The sequence below is a fragment of the Fukomys damarensis genome, unplaced genomic scaffold (genome assembly GCF_012274545.1).
Source record: "Fukomys damarensis isolate Sample0158 unplaced genomic scaffold, DMR_v1.0_HiC HiC_scaffold_28, whole genome shotgun sequence".
Classification (NCBI taxonomy): Eukaryota; Metazoa; Chordata; class Mammalia; order Rodentia; family Bathyergidae; genus Fukomys; species Fukomys damarensis.
The window spans coordinates 13,202,297-13,222,919 of record NW_022900940.1 but is presented as its reverse complement, the minus strand read 5'-3'; the positions used below and the strand labels follow the sequence as shown (position 1 = coordinate 13,222,919).

At 40.3% G+C, this 20,623-nt stretch overlaps 1 protein-coding gene across 8 annotated transcripts in view; it reads right to left on the bottom strand.

The window, feature by feature from the left end:
• Positions 1–20,623, bottom strand: part of Itpr1 (inositol 1,4,5-trisphosphate receptor type 1) — a 342,964-nt gene that overhangs the window by 119,245 nt on the left and 203,096 nt on the right. For 5 of the 8 annotated variants that reach the window (XM_019205188.1, XM_019205192.1, XM_019205189.1 and 2 more), the window contains 6 exons: positions 20,261–20,445; positions 16,910–17,058; positions 15,901–16,012; positions 10,990–11,022; positions 2,893–2,928; positions 1,722–1,772 (listed from right to left, as the gene is read on the bottom strand). In XM_019205188.1, coding sequence (XP_019060733.1) covers positions 1,722–1,772; positions 2,893–2,928; positions 10,990–11,022; positions 15,901–16,012; positions 16,910–17,058; positions 20,261–20,445 — 566 coding nt within the window. The remainder of the gene's footprint in view (positions 1–1,721; positions 1,773–2,892; positions 2,929–10,989; positions 11,023–15,900; positions 16,013–16,909; positions 17,059–20,260; positions 20,446–20,623) is intronic. The other 3 variants (XM_033757082.1, XM_010608720.1, XM_010608721.1) reach the window with 2 other exon arrangements.

Genomic DNA, 20,623 nt, shown 5'->3' with positions numbered 1-20,623 from the left:
AGGTAGCAGCTGAATTTAAAAATACCTTCTTTTCCTATTCCTGTTGTCTACAAAATCACTTAGGCATTTCAAATTGCAAGGTGACTACAATACAGTATCAGAATCATTTAACTGTATTTGAGCCATTATGCTCAGTACTTAATGTGATCACTCAGCATAATTATCCTAAGGGAAAGAGACAAATATCTCCATTTTACAGCAGAACAAAGTGTGGCATAGGGAGATTTGTTAACTTGCCCTAAGTTCCACAGCTGATGCCTGAATAAGGAGACTTGCATCTGTTTCTAACTCTAAAATTGTTCAGTACTGAGTCCCCTGAGAACATAGGCCAGGAGGGGCAGCTGTGTACTTCTGCTGGCTACTTCTAACACCTAGGATAATTCTTCAGGGGCAGGCAAGGATGACAAAGACAAGAACGCAGGGGCGTCTTTGCTAAATGAGCTGTAAAAGACAGAGGCTGCTAGAGGGGAAGGGCTACAGTTCCATACTTTTAATTTTGCCCAAATGCAAACCCCTGGTCAGTATTCTCTAGTCATAGTCTGAAAAATCATAAAGTTTATTTCTCTGTCAAAGCAAGAGAACAGCAAGGATCTGACGTGTGTTGCACTTGGTAAGGGCCAGGGTGTGTGAGCAGAAGAAAGGTGCACCAAGATACCCATTTCTCTCAGTCATAAATTCTCCAGGACACAAATCACTACAACTCCAAGGCAGTCCTTAAAACAACTGTTTGCTACTGCCATGACTTTGGGCAAGGCATTTAACGACCCTGAGACTCAATTTTCTAACTTGTGAAATGGGGATGAAAGTCATTATCATTGGGTCAATGAAAGCATTAATTAAAAATGCACAAGTAAACATATGTAAAAACCTTAGCATAGTATCAATATATGACAAGCAGTCTGAAAACCAGGATAACTGGTTATCCTCCCAAAATGGGTAAATCAAGGCAGGTCTCCATGATCATGTATATTTATACAACCTTCTAGAAAATGGTTTGGTAATGCACAATGAACATGGTAAGAAAGTATCTATCCATTCACCTAGGAATTCCCCTCATAGGAATCTATTCAAACATGCTCACATTTGTTCACTTCCTTGTGAAAGGAAAAAATTACAAATTTCTTGTTCATTTGGGGAATTTTAAGCAGTGGTTAACTTCCAAAGACTTTCAAAAAAAGGAAAAAAAAAAAAAAAGCTCAGATACAACATTAAATAACAAAAGCAGAGTACAAAATGTGTGCATTTAAAATATTCCAACAACAACAGGATTATCCCAGTGTTTATGGGGACACATGTTACCATACATTTTTAAAAAATGGTAAAATATTAGTAGCTTTTCTAGCTGGGCAGTATAATTAAGAACTGCCCTCATTATACTTTTGGGTTTACTCTAAATTATCTATAACAGTCATCAGCTGTTATAGAAAAAAGAGTTTTTTTAGACTCCACCTCAAGCAGAAAGCCACCACAGGAAAGAGGAGGACATGAAAAGCTTACTTAGTCATTATTTGGAGCCTGGCTGGGTACAGTGCTCTGATCAGGTAGAAAATAGGCAGAACTGCCAGTTAGTTTCACTTATATAAAAAATTGTGATTGGTCCTGAGCCAATAAAAGTTCTTAACAGGGTCAATGACAACAAAAACTATCTTTATATACAGTCTGTGGCTGAGGGGGGAGTTCTGATCGTTAGCTCTGGACACACAAGACTCAAAATTACATACCCTTTTATGGTCTTCCAGTTGCCTCAGGGGTGGACTTGGTTCAAGTTCCTGCTAAGCATGCAGAAATTCCATTTTAAATTTGACAATCAGGAGACAACTACCATTCTTTAGCATCAGTCACAAATGAAATACATCTCAACCAAGGTTACACCAAAGAATGGGCCTGTTTGAGGTTCTCCCTCAAACAATGTCTGGCTACATTAGACTTTGCTTAATTATTGTCCGAACTCCCCGACTTGGTTGTACTTAAAATGAACAGGCATATGACTTCCTGGACAGCAATTTTTTTGCAAAGATTATAAAACAAAAGTTTTATGTTATCTACTGTTATATTAACCCCAACGGATATAAAACAAGACTCCAGGAAGTAACTTATGATTTGTACATGCATTATTGCACAACACATGCCAAAATGACATCAATGCACACTTCTGGGCAGACACACACAGAGCACAGCTCTTCCCAATCCACTAGGAGACAAGTATTCTAATCAAAACTGTTAGTGCAGAGCTCTGATTAGAACTACACAGGCCGATCATTAGAAAACATCCACAATGCAACTTAGCTATTCCATCATTTGTGTTTTTAAGAGCTTCTTCAATAAACTTCCTTCAAATAAAGAAGATTTCATTTTAGCTTGAACTTGTGCAATTTTAGAATAGTTTCTGAAAGTAAGTTCGGATGCCTCCCTTAAAACCTTCTCCTTGTTACAAACGTTAATAAATTCTAGTTCCTTATTTAGTGAGTGTAGCTGGTGGCAGAAAGGACAAAGAGAGTGTGCTGTGAAACTACAACTTACTTGCTATAAATTAATACCTAGAATTTCAAAATTTATCCTCTTTGCACAGGAACCAAAGCCAGTTCTGTATAGCGGGGCAAGTCTTAAACAATCCCAAATTTCTCAGACCGAGACAGTTGTCTATGAAGACTTTCCAAGAGCCGCATCCCCTCCCCCGGAGGATGCTTGGTTTAGCTCCATCTCCTGTGGACTTCCTTTCTACACCAAGAGCCACATCTAGCACAACAACGAGCAGTTTCTAGCCAGCTTGAGACCTCCCTCCCACACCTACCATGGGACAGACATCTTGTCACAACAACGCAGACACTCAATCAGGACAACTTAAGAATTACCCATATTTGCTTACACAGCAAATATAGGTGAGTGACACACCTCCGTGGAGTTCTCGGGTTCCAGGGCTTGTGGCAGCTAGTTGGGAGTAAAACGCAGCATGTTAGTTACGGCACTTGCACATTGTAGACCACAGAGAAGTCCAGAGACCAACACTCAAGGACAAAACACAAAAGGAACGTGAGCTCACGGCATCACCTGTGGCAGCGACTAAGGCGGCCAGACACTTGCTCTTTTAAACTAAATTGAATGTGGTTGCGCTGGAAGAGATAACTGACCTGAGATAGGGGAAATGCATTTAAAATAAGTTGGAATTTTCTTTCTAGTTCACACTAGCAAGTATACCATTTGAACCTAAATGGCTAAAGGGGAAGTGGAAAGCGGAGGGGAAAGGAAATAAGGGAAAAGAAAAAATGTGAAAAAAGGAAAAAAAGGAAACAAAGTCTTTGTAAATAGGGAAGGGTGAAGGGGATGAAGGGAGGGCAGGGGTATGGGGCAAAAACAAGAACCAAGATCTGTCATGTAAAGGTACAAGATCTCAATGATAAATGTAACTGTACTGTCTGCTTTAAATGTACCAATACACTTAATGGGGGAAAAAAATTAAAACCATAAACAAGTCACTTACATGCTATGCCTTAATTATCTTATCTATAAAACAAAATTGATGATAATAAAAAAAAAGTGGGGAAAAAAATCAACCACTAACCAAGAAGGAACTATGACTAATAGGGCCTCATAAAAAGAAGCACCGCTCATGGGTGCTGTGCTGGACTAATGAAAGGAGGAAAGTGACACTGTGCGTGACAGAGGCTCAGCATGGGGAAAGGGGGCAGGATGCAGCAAGGCCCGAAGCTTGAAAAAGCTCCTAAGCACCACCCTCCCGGGACAAGCGTTATCTTGCAGCATTATCCTTTCTCCTGTCTCTTTTCCACATCCTGTCCTGCGGCAGAAGGTCTTGGCTCAGACTTAGGGGATGGAATCTGGTCCTTCAAGTGTCTCTGGGAAAAAGAAGCTTCTAGTATTAAGGGCTGTCTTGTGGATGACTGCTGCATCCATGCGTTTCCCTTTAGGCTTCATGGACTCAGTTCTCTGGCCCCACTTCTATCACACCATGTAGACACCCCGCTCTAGCACCTCCTTCTTGTTTACAAACTTGCTATCCCACAAAGGAAAGACAAGAAGATGTGGCCAAAGGACATGCAAGTGAAATGTGAGGGTGTGTGTGGTGGCTGAAAGAAGGTGTGGCTGGAAAAAAGTCCATAGTTCCACGTGAAGACAGTGCCACCAGTCTGTCCAAAGAACATGTGCTTAGAGCAGATAACTGATGTCAGATGTACTGCCAGACCCTGCGAGGGCTGCCCTGGGCCTAAGTCATGCACGGGTGGCATGGCTGGCTGGTATAAGGTGCAATCTGGGGCCATGGAATAAAGCCAAGACTCATGCTATAACTGTGTGACCTTGGCCTCCAGCACCAGCACACTCCTCTAGAGGCCAGAAGGCGGCTGTCAGGGTAGGTGTTGAAAGGGTAAGAGGACGGAAGCTGTTAAATCTGTCTCAATCCAGCTCAAGGCAACCATTTCAGTAGTTTCATCCCCAGATGAAAAAAAAAAAATCCTATATAAAGTTGCTACCATATAACGAATAATTTTTCCTTTTTAATTTCCTGAAAGGTAAAATGAAGTTGTAATACAGGGATTAAACTACTTCACCGAAGCCAATGAGGCCTTCAAGGTAGGTTGATCACTCAATTCTGGACAGAATACTTTCATACAAAAATCCAACTCAAGAAGAACATTTCCTTCCAAAGCATCCAGCCTCCCATTAGGGGAGGGAAGTTGGAGAGGGGTCAAAAGAACTCAGGTATGGCAAAGAATATAGAGCTTAGATACATGTATTTTCAAAATGATATAAACAATAACATGATCTAAGAATGCATTTTAACTTTACTGTTACATTCTCCATGTGTTAGGCTAATGAATTTAAATTGTATAAACACTTGCTTTCTGCCCTTAGTACAGAAAGGATGCATTTTTTTTTAAAGCAGAATTACAGCAACTGCCCATGCATTTTAGAGCAGACACACAAATGGATAAACAGCATTACCTTCTGCCATTTGCATCAGGCACACTTTCACTAACACATCCCTTAGGTTCATCTTATATGACTAGAACAAAGGATAATAGGCAGGAACTTCCTGCAGGAATCCATAGAGCTATCCTCTTATTCCCTTGCCAATGAAAACAAAAGCTAAAGAAAATAAAGAAGATGGAATCAGAAATGGCATCCTTTTATATTTGTTTTAATTCTTTTCTTGTCTGGGGTTTGTGTCCAAAGAAACATCGGAACACTTTTACAATTACCATAGGTAGTACACAATTGCATCTCATTTACTCTAGGAGCAGAGGTTTGTATCAGCATACATTTTCATCACTGCAGTGACATTTCTCCCTAAACAACTACAGTGCTTGTTTAAAAATCAGTTTGATTTTTAAAACAAATATTAAACTTAATCTAATTATTTTTTTCCTTTGAAAATCTCGTGAAGCTGTTTGAGACAACAGAGGATGCCTTGCAGCCTCAGGAACCATCAAGTAACCAGAAAGACAATTTTTACTGAGATACATTTGTGAAACAGTGGAAAAGCCAAGAGTACAGATAGGTTTCATATGACAATGGCTCATCCAGGCTTTGGCCCTGGCTACTTGTGTGACCTTGGGATATCACTGAACCTCTTTGGGGTCCCAACCATTCACCTGTTCAAGAATACTGGAGCAGAGATTCTTTGGGAATCCTTCCAGCTAAAATACTAAGTAACTCTTGGTATATTTTCAGTAAACTTCACTTCTTAAAACCTAACATGCAAGTTCCCTAAATTATATAAACTGTTAGTACACATAGCTTCCAGGCATGGAAAAGATCAGAGTAAACCCAGTATATAAGTTGGTAAAATAAATACAGTCTATACCAATGCTTCCTCCTATTTTCATCATAGCGCTTGAGGATAAAGTGATTTTATGGCAGCAAGCTACATCTTTGATAAATATAACCATATTAATAAGCTACGTATGTTCAAATAAGACAACAGCTACATAAATACAATATATAATACCCAAGGGTAAAAGATAATGTTTGAAAATTAATTATGTTTCTAGGTACATTTTTATTACCAAAATTTGTTTTTTCCTCCATGAATGGTGAAATTTTTAGTGAACATGTTAAGGGAGAATGTTTGACAAGCATGACCATGTCTAAATTTCATCTCTCATATTCTTCTCAATGCCAGGGTCATCCCTATATTCAGTGTGGACCCCCTCAAATCAAGGTGAAGTCTCCAAGCCACTGAGGGGTGAGCAATGATTGGACATTGCTTAGTTTAAACTCAGAGACCAAATATCATCCCCAAATACCTCATGTTTACGCTTTAATCTTAAATCTTCCCCCCAGTGTTTTCAGATAAGGTCAGTAAAATCAAACTTAATAGGAAAAAAAGGATCAAAATGACTGGCTTGAAAATAGGAATTCAAACAGTATTCCACATCACTGAGTCCTAAAGTGTCCTTCCTGGAGGAGGCCAGTGACCAGGGCTCGCAACCAGACCTCAGTATGAGCCAGATCGCGAACATATAAAATGCTGATGTGTTTGTTTTCAGTGATACCTAACAATTTATCAAAGGATGCATTTCTCCTATTGATGAAGAAAATTATACTTTCTAAGTATTGAATGAAAAGAAGCCCACAGACTAGGGTTACTATTTTTGGTGTTTACAAAACAGCATCCTTTCCACCACCCTGTAGCACCAAGTGTTATGAAACACCCATCCATCTTTCCACCCCATTGTTTCAGGTATGTCTATTACAGACCAATATAGAGCACACCCTGTAAATGCGCTTTGTTTTCTGCTGTCCTCAACAGGAATCTCCCTACAACCCGTGTTTCTGCAATTTCTCTTTAAGTAGAATGTCTCTGCATAGACTATCTTAGCCAAGTTCAGCACAAATCAAGAAAAGTAACTGTTATGACAGATCTAGATATCAGCACATCAAAGGGAATTTATGATCTCCAACCCTCTGAATCAGTCTTCAGTTCCTCTTTACCCACCATAACCTCAGAGGAAGGAAATAAACAACAGCAAATGGGTTTGCAAATAGGTTTGCTGGGCCCCAGGCTTCATCAGCTTTTGAAAACCCTTTATTAACAGAACAGAAAGCTTTAAAGAAGATCAAACCAAAATAGAAGTTATCTAGCATTTAGAATAATTTTAAATCGTCACATCTGCTAACACAATTCTCTTTAAATATATTTGTTTTTAGGGACAAAAATAAATAGCAATTACCTTGTTCCAACAAGGTAGTTTTATGTATATTTTAAAGAATAAGTTCATCAGAACTCAATAGCTCAGTTCATTATTTAAAAAATTCTGATTTTACTAAATAATACAATTTCAGTTATTATGGCATAATCTCAGCATAAAAAAAAACAAAACAAAACAAACAAGAAAGGCCTTTCACACACTATGCAGTAGCATCTGTATGTTCTGAATTGAGCTTGCTCTGTGGTTGCCAGTGTCTAACAGTAAACAGCCTGCTGCATTTATTGGCAATTACTGCTGAAGGTCACACATCAGCAGTGAGCCTAAATTCCAGGAAAAAAAAAAAAGCTCTTATGTAACTGCCGCCTGAGTGTTGGCAGGTGCCCAACTCAGTAGTTCACAGCAATGTAAAAAAGTAGGACACCTCCACCAGGGTTCGACGTCATGAGATCGCCCCCTGAAGGTGAAATTTAACAATTCTTGTGATTCTCATTTTTTTCCCCCCTGAATTTTACCAAGTTCCCTGTCCATGTCATCCTTTGCTTATTATACAAGTTGCTAGAGGTGAGAGAAGTTGAAGACTCAATAAAAGCAGGCAGCAGACACCCTGGATAAATGGAAATGTCAGTCCAGCTTTTTTGTTGCAAAGCAGGAAGGCAAAGTTGCTAGCTGTCCCCAGAAGCTCCAAGTGACAGCAATTCAGTGGAGATGACATCTTAAATGTGTAGGAATGGACACACACACTGAGCTATAGCACATACTTTCAGACACCTCACTCCTGGCCATGCACATACAGGTCAAAGCTAGGTAGATACGATGCCGCTCACTACCTGTGCCTGAAGTCTCAATACTTCATTAGTCATTGCTTGATTGGCATGGCCTTCGTAATCTAGCAAAGGTGATCCATGCAGTCTTCTGAGGGTACTGCCCTATTCCCATCTGACCTCAGAAGCTATTATCTATCCTGTTTCTATAAGAAGTTCCCAGATGATCTGTCCTCATGACTCTACGTATGTCTCCTTCCTAACATTTGCCATGACTGACAGCTGTCATTTCGCATCAATTTCTGTGACTGTCTCTGCATCAGTACTGTTGGCTCCGGCATGGCAGATACTATATCTATTTGAGACACCGATACATACAGCCCCCTAGCACTATTCCTCAAATGTAACAACACTCAAAATGAGTCACAGGAATGAATGTCTTTACCATTAGCTCATATAGGTTTAAAGCCAAGAATGGAAAGATAGGGAACTTTGTGGAATGACGGAAACATTCTATATCTTGATTTCAGGAGGGCCACCATGGTGTACACAGAAGTAAGGTTAAGCTTGAAATTTAAGAAGGGGCTGTGGGGACACCAAGACAAACAGCTTTTCTTCATCCCCCGTCCCACACTGCCAATGAAAAAGTTCTAATTGAGGGTAAGGATGGGGACTCTGCCTCTTGCCAAAAAACAAAAACAAAAGCCCCTCCTATTCTTGGTTTCGTTGAAATTTTATTCTACAGGACAGCTGGGAGGGCCTGTACCACACACATCTCCTGCAGGCAATCTACGCCTCTGTCCTGATTTCACCCGGGTTTCTCACAGCCATGACAGGGATGCAGTAGGCATGAGCCTTTCTCCAAGTCATTCACCGTGCATCCCTCCTGACACAACCACTTGGCTTTAAAAACAAGGGTGGTGGCCCTTCCTTAGTCAGAGGTTATGGGCACAAGAGGCTTTACCCAGAAGTGCTCAGGATTTGGAACGTGGGCCTGCAACTTAGGCGTGAGGCTTGCCTGGCTCCTGGGCCAGCATGAGCTCTCTCTCATTAAACCTCTGCAGAAGTATATCTGTGGGCTGCAGGCTTCCACCAGCACATACTGACTAAAGGCTTGGTGGGGGAGAAACCACAGGAGCTGTGGTAGTTTCCAGAACTGCATCAGTGATGAAGACCTATCAGTCATCTCTGCTTAGAGAGCCAGATCCAATACCCCAAGGGACTGGGGACAGGGTGTTGGTGTTCCAGGGTTCTGACGGTTGCCAGGGGTAACAACGCAGAGGAGATTCACAGTTGCTTCCTCAGGGAATTTTCAAAGAATCCAAGTGCCTGCCAGAACATTCTTCTTTCATAAACAGACAGTATTCTATTTCCTAGACTATAATTATAAACACACCTGCTCCAACTGTGGAATCTTTCCATAAGCAAGCAATAAACTCCCAGCCAGGAAAACCAAGTTGTATCTTGAGTAAGCAAACACATCAACTGATTACTATGGTGCAAAACAGTATATTAATAACCCTGCAGACTGTGATTAGAAAGGTTTTCCTTTCCTTAACTTGTACTTAAGACAAACAGACGCTCAATCTCAATAGTTCAGAGGGAAAATTTATATCAGTGAGGCATTTACAACTATAGGTAGAAATAAGAATATCAAAGAGTTCCAAAATATGAATTCAGCATAGGATGTTTTTCTAGCATATAAGTAACCTAGAAGGATGAAAGTTAAACAGTGAACAACAAAAAAAAAACCACTGCAGTCAAAGCAATTAATTACAGCTCTGTACCCTCTTGTGTTTTTCTCACCTTCTCCTCCTTCAAGACAGTGCAGCCTCCTCACCTATTTATGTCTATTAATGTAAGGAAAACTGTACATACTGAAGTCACCATGCAGACCAGTAAGAAGGTGAAGCAGCCATGGGCTAGTAGTCCTAGTGTAGTGACTCCCTTGCTTTGTGGGCTAAGCCCAGCTATTTAATCTCTCTGAGCTTCATTCCAGAGGCAACTGGACCAAATTCATAACCACACATGTGGCTTTCAGTTTTACATGTGTGGTTCCAATTCTCCTTAGGTACATCTGAACCATTTCTCAGTATCTCTGAAGTTATGGTGCACTGATCGAAGTAGACATTCTAGTGGACAATACGTCCCAACAAAATAAGGTATCAACTGGTCTACAAAAAGAAAGAACACATTTCTAACATAGACTAGAAAAATGATTTTAAACAGCCAAATAAAATTCTATTTTGGCATGCCTGATTTGCCAACCAATTAAATCCTCTCAATGATATAGATTAATTCCTCAAATTAATTTTTCTAGTCCCACTTAACTACCATACATCACTAAAAATATGGCAAAGAATGCTGAAAAGAATGTATAAAGCAAAATATGTAAAAGGCCCCAAAATCCCAAACAAAATATCCATTCACTTGTGAGTCTCCAGAGTAATTCTGGGTGAGTACAAGTGATTTGCTACTGGATGACATTTCAACTTGTGGACTTACACATAATTTTTCTAGAAGCCACACAGTGTATTTTTAATCTTAGAGTGGAAATTCTCAAAAAGTACTTTAGAATTCACAGTGTCTTTTGATTCTTTACACCCAACATACTCAAGACTTTTCAACACACACCGAGATAATATTAGTTTTATTTTTTAACCACTTTTAAACTATGCCAATTCAATTATTCTCTTTGCAGCAGATGCTTTATACACAGAGAGAAAAGCACTTTATGGCAATATCAAAACTGAGTTAGGAGATAAGTTAATGTCCAGTGTCAACTACAAATTCAGTTGAGATTTTAGACAGTGAATGATTGAAATCTAATCACAGTTTAGAAACCCTTTATCTAGACTCAGATGAGATCTCCAAGGACGAACGGCAAACAAACTCATGGGAAACGCTAACAGAGACAGGACAGACTCCACTCACTTCCAGAAGAGACATTACACAAACTCAGAAACTAGACACTGTAAAGACCAGAGGACAGGGCTTCTTGGGAGGGTGTCATGGAAACACTACCATGGGACATTTAAAACAAAAAACAACAAAATTAGGACCTCAGCATTATCCAATTCATCAATGGAAATTTGCTGGAAAAGAAAAAGGGGGAGAAAAAGAAAGACATGTTAGGAAAAGGAATTACAACTGTATTCTTATGGCTGGCTGTTTTACCTTAGAGTACTGTCAGATGGTGACTATTTGAAGTAGTTTTGGCACTATAGACACTGCCACAGAGTACAGTGACATCTGCTCTGGAACAAATGGGCAAGATACTGCCACGCTTTATTCACATGCCAGGCATCAAACCTCCGAGTCACTAAGCCAAGTATGTCAAGAGCCTCACACTTGCTAACAGATATGAGAACCTGAATCTAGTTGGAGCAAGGGCAAATTCCCCAAGCAACCTTTTTATTTTCTAGAAAAGAATAGAGCAAAAGCCAGAAAGGCTAGCTCAGCTTAGAAGGAAATTCTTTAGACTCATTTTATGACTTCTGTGGGGGTCAGTAGCTCTAATTGTAACAGGGCTCAATCCAAACGGGCACTGACTTCACAAGGAATAAGATCACTGATAACTGCATGAGATAACATTTCCCTGGGAAGATCAGTGCAGACTCAAGTGATATTAGTAACAGCATTTATCCACACCAAGTCCAGTGGAAATAAAAAACAGCAGAGAATTATCACAGTTATGCTTGTTTAAGGATAGATGAATGATTCTCAAGTGGTTTTTATTATGTTTCATTAGTGTTTAGAATACTCTGCAAATTGAAGTATTTGTCAGAAACAGTAGATAAAAATGCTAGTACATACTTCATTCACCTAGAAGAAAAAAGCGTTAGCAATTAATGAAGGACTGATACTTTGCATGAAATGAAAACCTTAATATTACCTGAGGTTATGTATGTGCTAGTACTAAAACAGCTACTACTGTCCAAAAAGGAAAATAGAATTTTAAATATTTTCTGGGTTATCGTTTTACATTAATTCTTGGCCTCTGAATTTCTTTCCAAAACTGTTTGCCTAACAATTTAATAACAGCTTAATAAAGAAAAACTCACAGCAAACTGTAGAATCGCTAATACATCGATAACTATGCTCCCATTTTAAAGGGCCCTAGGGGACTTGAAGATTTTCTGTGAGTTACAGAGACATTTAAATTAAATTTTAGAGGGCTAGGGATGTAGCTCAGCAGCACAGGACCTGCCTGGCAAGTGTGAGGTCCCGAGTTCAATCCCCAGAAACAAAAACTAAATTAAATAATTAATTAATTAAATTTTAGAGATGACAATGAGAAATTTTGGGTTTGTTCTGTTCCCTTAAACATGGACACAGTTTCAGTTATATACTAAACGCACAGTTTAGAGGGCAGTGCACATTCAGAGTGTCAATAAAATACTGAATAATTTTTAAAGTTTATTCTTTCTTTCTGTTGGTGGGGCTGAAGCAGAGATCACTGTATAAAGTAGCCAAGGCTGGCACTGCACTTGTGATTTTCCTGCTTTAGCTTCTCAAGTGCTGGGCTAACAGGCTAATGCCCGCTTAAACTTTATTCATTTTGAACACCCAGGTAAGAAAGATGCTGTCATCGTCATATAAAGATGTATTTCACCATTATTTTCATCATAATTTGTAATGTTTCACTTTACATTTAGCACTCTGAGAAGAATATGCACTGCTTATCCTCTGTATCTGAGTTGTAACAGTGAAAGTTGCTTCTCTTTCCTAATGATTGCAATGGTTTGAGGGCGCTCCCCCACCCCAGGTTCATATGCTGGAGGGATGTGCCTCAGAGTGGTGACACTAGAATGTGGCAGGACCCAGCCACTTGGGACTCATGTTGGACAGAATTACGGTAGTTCTTGTAGGCCCTTGAGTTAGTTCTCATAAGAGCGAGGGGCTGTAAAAGTAAACCTGACTCCTGAACCTCTCCCTGGCTCCCATCTCAGAATGTGATCTCTTGGTCCCTTGCAGGCTCCCACCATGGTGCCATTCACTATGAGGGCCCTGATGACCCTCAGTGAGGACAATCTGTTCACTGAAAATGCAGAGGTGAGGAGCTGGTCTCTGGAATCAGAGTGTTATTACCAGTGTGACCCCAGACAAGTTTCTAAACCTTTCAGAGTCTTCTCCTTTGTGTTTCAAATAGGTTAAACAGGAATAATGATATCTATCTCTGAGACTGAGTGGAGACAAGGTAGGGGATATGCTTAGTGTAACAGCTGTCACATATCGAGAGATCAATAAACGTTATCACTGTTACTAAGGATATACTATAAGGAAATGGTATGTATGACAGCTAAAAAGTGTAAGTTGGTCTCACTTTAATTCTGGTGTGTTTTAGTCTGTTAATGGGTGATAGCTCTTGAGGGCACTTCTGTTTTGTTTAAGGCAAGCAGACTTATATAGGCACACCAACATTTTTGAGGAGGAGAATAAAAATTGGTTTCAATTTCCTTTTTTCATTGGTCACCTTGAATACATCCTGAAGGTGGATAAAACAGAGAGCTGGAAAGATACCTAAAATCACATCACCTGAAGGATGACCACTTAGAAAAAAGACAAGGAAGTTGGTCCCTGTCTGGTGGATCCCCAGAGGAGGTGAAAAGGGCACGACTCCGGTACGTGGGAAATCCAGGCTTTGTCTTGAATCCACTATAGACATCCCATGTGACCAGTCATTTCAGCTCTTAGCCTCCTTGAGGGCAGGGGGCAGGCCATATCAGGTGGTGCTAGTGGCCCCTTCCGGACCCAACTCTACTGCTATGAAGACTCAGGAGAGGGCAGGAAAAACTACAGCTGTGGACATCCGCAGAAAGGGGTCAGTCATGGGACAAGCTCCATGTAAGAAGTAAGTGATAGGAAACTGAGCTGGGAGAAGGGGAACTGTTTTGATACCCAGGCCAGAGAAGACCTCATGTTTTTTCCAACTAAAGCCAACTGGTTTGCTTGACAAAGGCTAGTTCTTTGGCTCTGAGTTACTTCCACCCTTGAAAAAGCTGGCCTGTCCTGGGCATCAAGCTTGTTTAGTCAAACAGGGACAGATAGTAAACCACATGGCACATACATACATGTACGTATACATGTATATGTATATGCACATGTATATGTATATGTATATACATATTTTTTTGTTCGTTTGTTTTTTGAGACAGGGTCTCACTCGGTATGTAGTTGAGACTGACCTGGAACTCACTATGTAGCCCAGGCTGGTCTCAAACTTGCAACGATCCTCCTGCCTCAGTCTCCCGAGTGCTGGGATTACAGGCGTGTGCCACCACGCCCGCTCACTCATTATATTTTCAAAGAGACTTTACTGAACAACGTGAATACCAACTATCAGATGGGGAGAAACAAATACTTTAGTGCCCTCCACCCCTTTTAAAAACTTCCTTTCGGGTGAATGGTTAATTACCATTTACAACAGCCAAAGCATGGGGCAAGAAGTTTCAAGTATGTGCTACAGATTTGGGAGCTGCTTACTAAACATGGGTTTCTAGAATGTTCCTGTTTCGTGGCATTTCCCATCCTTGTCTTTCAGTATTTCATGTTCCTGAATGGAAAGACAGTCCCAACCAGTCTAAAAAGAAATAATCATCTTTATACCCAGCCTCTCTGCCTGATTTTGACTAATTTCTTCACCAGATGAAAAGTGAACCGAGCCACGGACCAAGAACCTCTTCTAAATCCTGGTAACTTGCTCTTCCATTATCACCTCCGTCTATCTGATCTGCATCAGTCTTCACTGTCACATCTACTGTCCTCTACCTACCTGGGCTGCTACCAGTTTCTCTTTTCATCCTTTTCCCTTTAATAAGAGCAAGACCAACCCAGATTCCTATATATGTGTCTGTATGAACAGGTTATCTCAGCATTTCTCACCTGCACCAGGGTTTTTTACTTCCATTACTTATGTTCATAAACTCTAGCCCAGCAGGTTTCCTCCACAAAAGACTGAGTTGCAGAAACCTATTTTCTAATTTCTGTTTGTTATCTTTGATTTAATAAACTTTAAACACTTAAGAGTGACACTTAAAACCCTCCTGATTTGGGGGCAGTGGAGGAAAGAACAGTCAGTAAAGACTAGATATTGTTTTTCGTATCCAAGGACTCACATGTAAAGTTGCTCCAATACTAATAAAGATAGTATATAGTTTAGAAAGCAAGCCTTCTGCACACTTACATTTGCGCTGTCACCACCAATTCTGAAAGGGAAAGCTGTGATTTAATTTCAAGGCTTCTTCCAAGAATTGAAAACTGAGTTACAGGGTATTTTGATAGACCAACGAGACTGGTGGCATTCATACACCGTTGCTGGTAATGGACAGCAGTCAACTAGCGAATAGTTTTACCTTCAAAGGAAAACTAGTGAGACAGAAACTCGCACCTGTGATTCTTTCCTGGGGGCTGAAAGGAGGCTTCTGAACTTGTTCTCGCCTTGCTGCCCTCCATGGAGGAATCAGGACTGGTCTCAGAACCTCACTGCTCCCTGCATATACTAAGCACCAGGTGATGCAGACTATTTCACAATCTCGTTCACGAAGGGTGACGTGTGTGCCTGCCTTACTTCCAGTTAGAACTGGAGGGAGTTTCTTGATGCACCGGAAAGATTGTGCAAGATCTCATCAGAAAGAACCAAGTAAACCCACAGGTATGCTTAGATGGAACTCCAAATTCAGGAATCCATGCTCTGATAGGCAAGAAGCATGCATTTACTTCTTGGTAGAAATTTAAATAAAATCAGGCTTACAGTATATTAGAACACATGATGAGCAGCCTGTAAGAGAGGACTACATGTGACTTCAAGGAGACAGTCATATGACTGAGCTACCTTTAGGGACAAGATAAACAAGTTTGAAGGAAAAAAGTTAAGCTCTTGGCCAGTAATGCCTAAACTAAGGTGGATTTCTGAACACTCTCACCCCTTCAATTGAGAAGCAAAACTTTAATATAAAAATAGAATATAGTACCTTTTCTCCATAGCCTCTATCTTTGGTCATCATTTCCCTGAGGGTCTGCAGGACTTTAATGCAAAGTTTCTCTTCATTCTCCTCTAGTAGCTGCTTAGTATGCTTTATTAACCTGAATGGGGGAAAACCACAGATTACAACCCCAAAACTATCTTTCAATTAAAGGCACTTCACAAGCAACTTATTGTGACTAGTCAGTTAGAGAACAAATATTTATTAAGGGTTCCCAAGTTAAACACACTTGAAGGCATTCACTGTGCAAAGGGCCAGCCGGCAACTGTGTCTCAATAGCGACATCTGCTGGTACAGAGCAGCTAACCGGCTCACAGGGCAGGAGAGGCTACATACTACACAATGGGGAAATTATAGAGAGAGGGAACTAGACAGAAGTCCACTCATCAAGTGTGGGTGTTTATCCACTGAGGACTGCCACTAAAATATGCCAAGAATGTATCAAAAAACCTTAAGAGCATGGTGGTTGGGCATATACACAGTGTTCCCTTATCCAGTCTTTTCAGAAGATTCAGAAACTCAGAGGCAAAATCTACCCTCAAGCTAGACAAACAACTACATTTAGCTTGAAAATCAAGTGAAGACTTCTAGTCATGGAACCACTTGTTTCATCTGGATTATGCCCCATAGGATAAAATAAGAAACTACAACACTGTCAGAAGACAGGTCGGGGTGCATCTGAGATTTGTGAGTGCTGAGGATCTGTGTCTGTATAGCTAGCTGAACATGGTGGGTGTTTTGTCAAGACTCGCTGAACAGAAAACAGGTGAACAGGTATGCAATTAAAGTGAGAAATTCTCACCAAAACAACAAAAAAAGTATCAATAAGTAGAATTTAATAGACAAATTTACTTCAGAAAGGTCAGAACAGGAATCTAGCACAGGACCGTGCATTCATCAAAGTTGAAAATCAGGACAATGTCTAGCCCAGGATGAAGGCTTTGTGTGGTCATCAGAGTTCTGGCCACTGACCACCCTAGACAGAGAGGCTGCTTACTTGCAAATGAAACCACCACTTTCACATTTTTTTCTGGCATCTGTGTTCTCGGGGAAAAGCAGCTCAGGCCTGTGCAGGACATCCACAAGCACAGATAACTCAGCCTGGACCAAAGGCCTGAGACGGTCCTCCAGAGCAGAGACGATGTCCTGGAACGGAAACATGGCAATGGTCAATGGCTTGGGTGAAGGCTGGTTGCAACACGGTGAGAACACTAATTTCTGCCCTAGAACATGATACACAGAGTGACTTTATACTGTCTAGCATTTTATTTCAAATTAGTAGATGTCGGCCAATGGTTACCTGAAGCACTATCTATAAATGCAGAAAACAAAGTACAAACAAGTCAACATCCCCACCACCTCTTCTTCTGAGATGGTTTTAAGCTCCTCAAGGGATTTATATATTTTAAAATATGATGCAAAAAATACATTTGACAACATGGAAAGATGGCTACGAGTGTAAAAATGGTCAAATAATGGTATGGACCTTACAGTGCTATTTTTATGAACAAATCCATATCAAAAGGATACATACCAAATATTGTTAAAACATCACTACTAGTTTTCTCTGGGTGGTAGGATTACAAATGATTCTAATTTTCTTCTATATGGTGATACTTGTCAGTGTTATCTTAATTATTACCAATGAGCACAAACTATTTACGTAACAGTCATATAAACATGAGAACACCAATGAATGAACATGCTGTATCAACATGCTAAATACATGTACCCTGATAGCATGATGGTCTTCAAATGCAAAACACATAGCTGTAGGAAAGGAAAACAGAGAAAAGTTGAAAGAGCAGCAAAACCAACACAACAAACACCATTTAAAGGCAAATGATAGAAAACAGATGAGAAATTATCTTCAAAAGATGCTAAAGCCTGCTCTAGGACTTGCTGATTCAGAACTTAACTAGAAGCATGCTAAGACGGGCAGAACACAGCATGATCTATAATACAGAAGGCTTTGGTTAACTAAAGAGATCTGCATGGCAAAGTGATTTAAACTGCATTTACCTCACTTTGGAACCAAACTGGGGTCGAGATAGAACTGAAAGTTCTTTTATCCAGAATCTAAAATTAAATCATACTAAGATAGCTTTACCTTATTTTTAATAAAACTGGGTGATCCCTGAAATTGCTCAATAATGCTTAGCACACATAAAGAACAGATGAATCAAATACTTGTTTTTAGGCGTGCATTTTTTCACTAAGATTGTAAGATAACAGATTGTAATGTGAGTTTCATAGCAGTCATACGACTTTCACAACAGTAAAAAGAGGGGCATTTCTGCAAAATGCTCAGAAATAAGATAAACTTATTAATTTTCTCTTTTTCATTAGTTACTGCTCCTACCTCCAACAAACCTCTACCTGTAGTATTTGAATGGGACTAAAGTAGTTCTTTAAAATCACATTTATGCATTTCATGACATCTTGCATCTCTTGCAAAGTCTGAACTTGACATTGCAATTGATATGCACTGTATTGTCAAATGTATGACATTTAGCAATCAAAGAAAGACCAACAAAGATGGAGAAGCGATGAAAAGGGGAAGATGCTAATGTTAACTGGTGTCTAAATGGGGATTATTTAAGTGGTCAGTTTACAAGTGAATGTTCTCATATTATGACAACTCTGCACAAGGCAAGATCATAGCAGGAACTCAGACTATAAATAACTGCAGAACAAGGATCTTTAAGCCCCAGAACAAATCTTTGCAACAAATATTACCTACCTATGTATTCCATTTCATTTCCCATGAATAGAAAAGAACAATAAATTGGTTCATGTGCATATAATCTATAAAAATTAAACAAGAAAGCAAACACTGTGTGTTCAGAGTTACAAGTCTGTATTATTCCTAACCTTTGTAAAAGCACAGCAGAGTCAGGAAGTGTTCCATTAGCATCAAGTGACCTTTGCTTAGAACTGATTCTACATGACAAAGAATAAAATTCTTAACTTGGCCCTGAAGCCCTGCCAATCCCCCTAGTAACAAGGGCTCCAGCAACTGACCTCCCTGAGGTCTTTGAATGCACAGTATTCTTTTCTTTTAACAGTCTTCACAGTTACTTTACCCAATAATAGTTATTAGGATAGTCACAGCAGTAGCCAGAGTCATAATAATAATAATAGTAATAACAATAATAATAGCTGCTCTGAGTTGAGTGCGCATGAAACGCTAGGCACCATTCTATGTGCCTCTTGGGTATTGTTTTTTCCCAAAGATGGCCACCACATTACATCTTCTCTCACACGTTTCTTACAATGTGACAACATCGATTTCCCTCCCCTGGAATAGGGGTCTGTTTTCGGTCCCCCTGCAATTAAGCAGAATTCTGAGACTGCCCTGTCAACACAGTAGACCAGAACTGATGCTGTGTGACTTCTGAAAACTAGGTCATAAGGAAGACACAGCTCCCACTGGTTCCTCCCTAGAAATGCTCATCCTAGGCTCCAGCTGCTGTACTGTCAGGAAGCTCAAGTAACAGCAGGAAGTACGAGGAGGGAGAAGTTTCAGTCGAGAATCCCAGGTGATAATCACCCACTGTCTAAGAGGCTGGTGGTGAACAGGTTCAGAGTCCAACCACAGCCATCATGTAAATGCAAGCCCAAGAAAGACCTGAGCAAACACTGCTCAGCTCAGATAACTTTTGGAATAGGAAAGGAAAATAAAGTAGCTGTTGTAATTTGTTTCACAAGATACAGATAACTAGAACATGTTATCTGCTCTCTTCATGCTCACATCAACCTCATGCAGTAGGTGTTATATCACCTATTTTACAAATTAGGAGGCACAGAGAAGTTAAGCAACTTTCCCAAGATTGCAACACCTCTTAGCAGAGGAAGCAGAACTCAAACCCAGGTGCTGATATGAGTCCATCTTTTGACAGCACAGGAGTGACTCTCCTGTTGGTGCTCAGTAAGGGCAGAGTATATTCTAGCTGCACTTCAATAATACTCTTCATTGCATTTGGGTCACTCTGATATAAAATTCTTCTTTGAGGGATCACTACACTTGATTCCAGAGCCTAAATATCCCTCATGTGATGGGAAAATGGATCTTTATGCCTTTAGTCCAAGCATTCTCTTTGTAATACTTAACTATCTTCTCCTAATAAGAGCAGAGTCCCCACTGTTCACAGAGAAAGCTATAGGTCTATGATTAATCTTTTACGAAGAGGACTTTTGGTCTAAGGAGTTTTGTGCTCCTGGGTCCCACGTCCACTAAAACAAGTGCCTATTCATTCACCGACCTCTCTCTGTGGCCACCTGTGGATGTCCCTGCCTGTATTTGGAAAGCAGGTCAAGTATCACTTCCCCGAGTACCAGGCCTTACCTGCAATCTCTCGATGATATTCCGGTAGTCTCTGGAAGCTGCCAGAACAGAGTCCCTGCGAGCAGCATTGCGCGCTGACAGCCGCCAGTTCATGGCTGTTTTCTGCACAATGTTGTGGGACTTCAGAAAGAGGTTGTTGACTTGGCTGTCCAGGTCCACAGGAATGGCAATAGCCCGGCTCTTGGCTACACAGGAGACATTTGACTTGTGAGGTTACAACTTTTGTGAGAGACGCCTTAGGGATGCACTTAAGTAACTACCACCCATCAGGCAGATTTTTCCATGCTTATAATATGCTAGCTTACATAGTATTGAGTGAAAAGACAAAGGGCTCAATTCAACTTTATTATCTTTTTAGGTTAT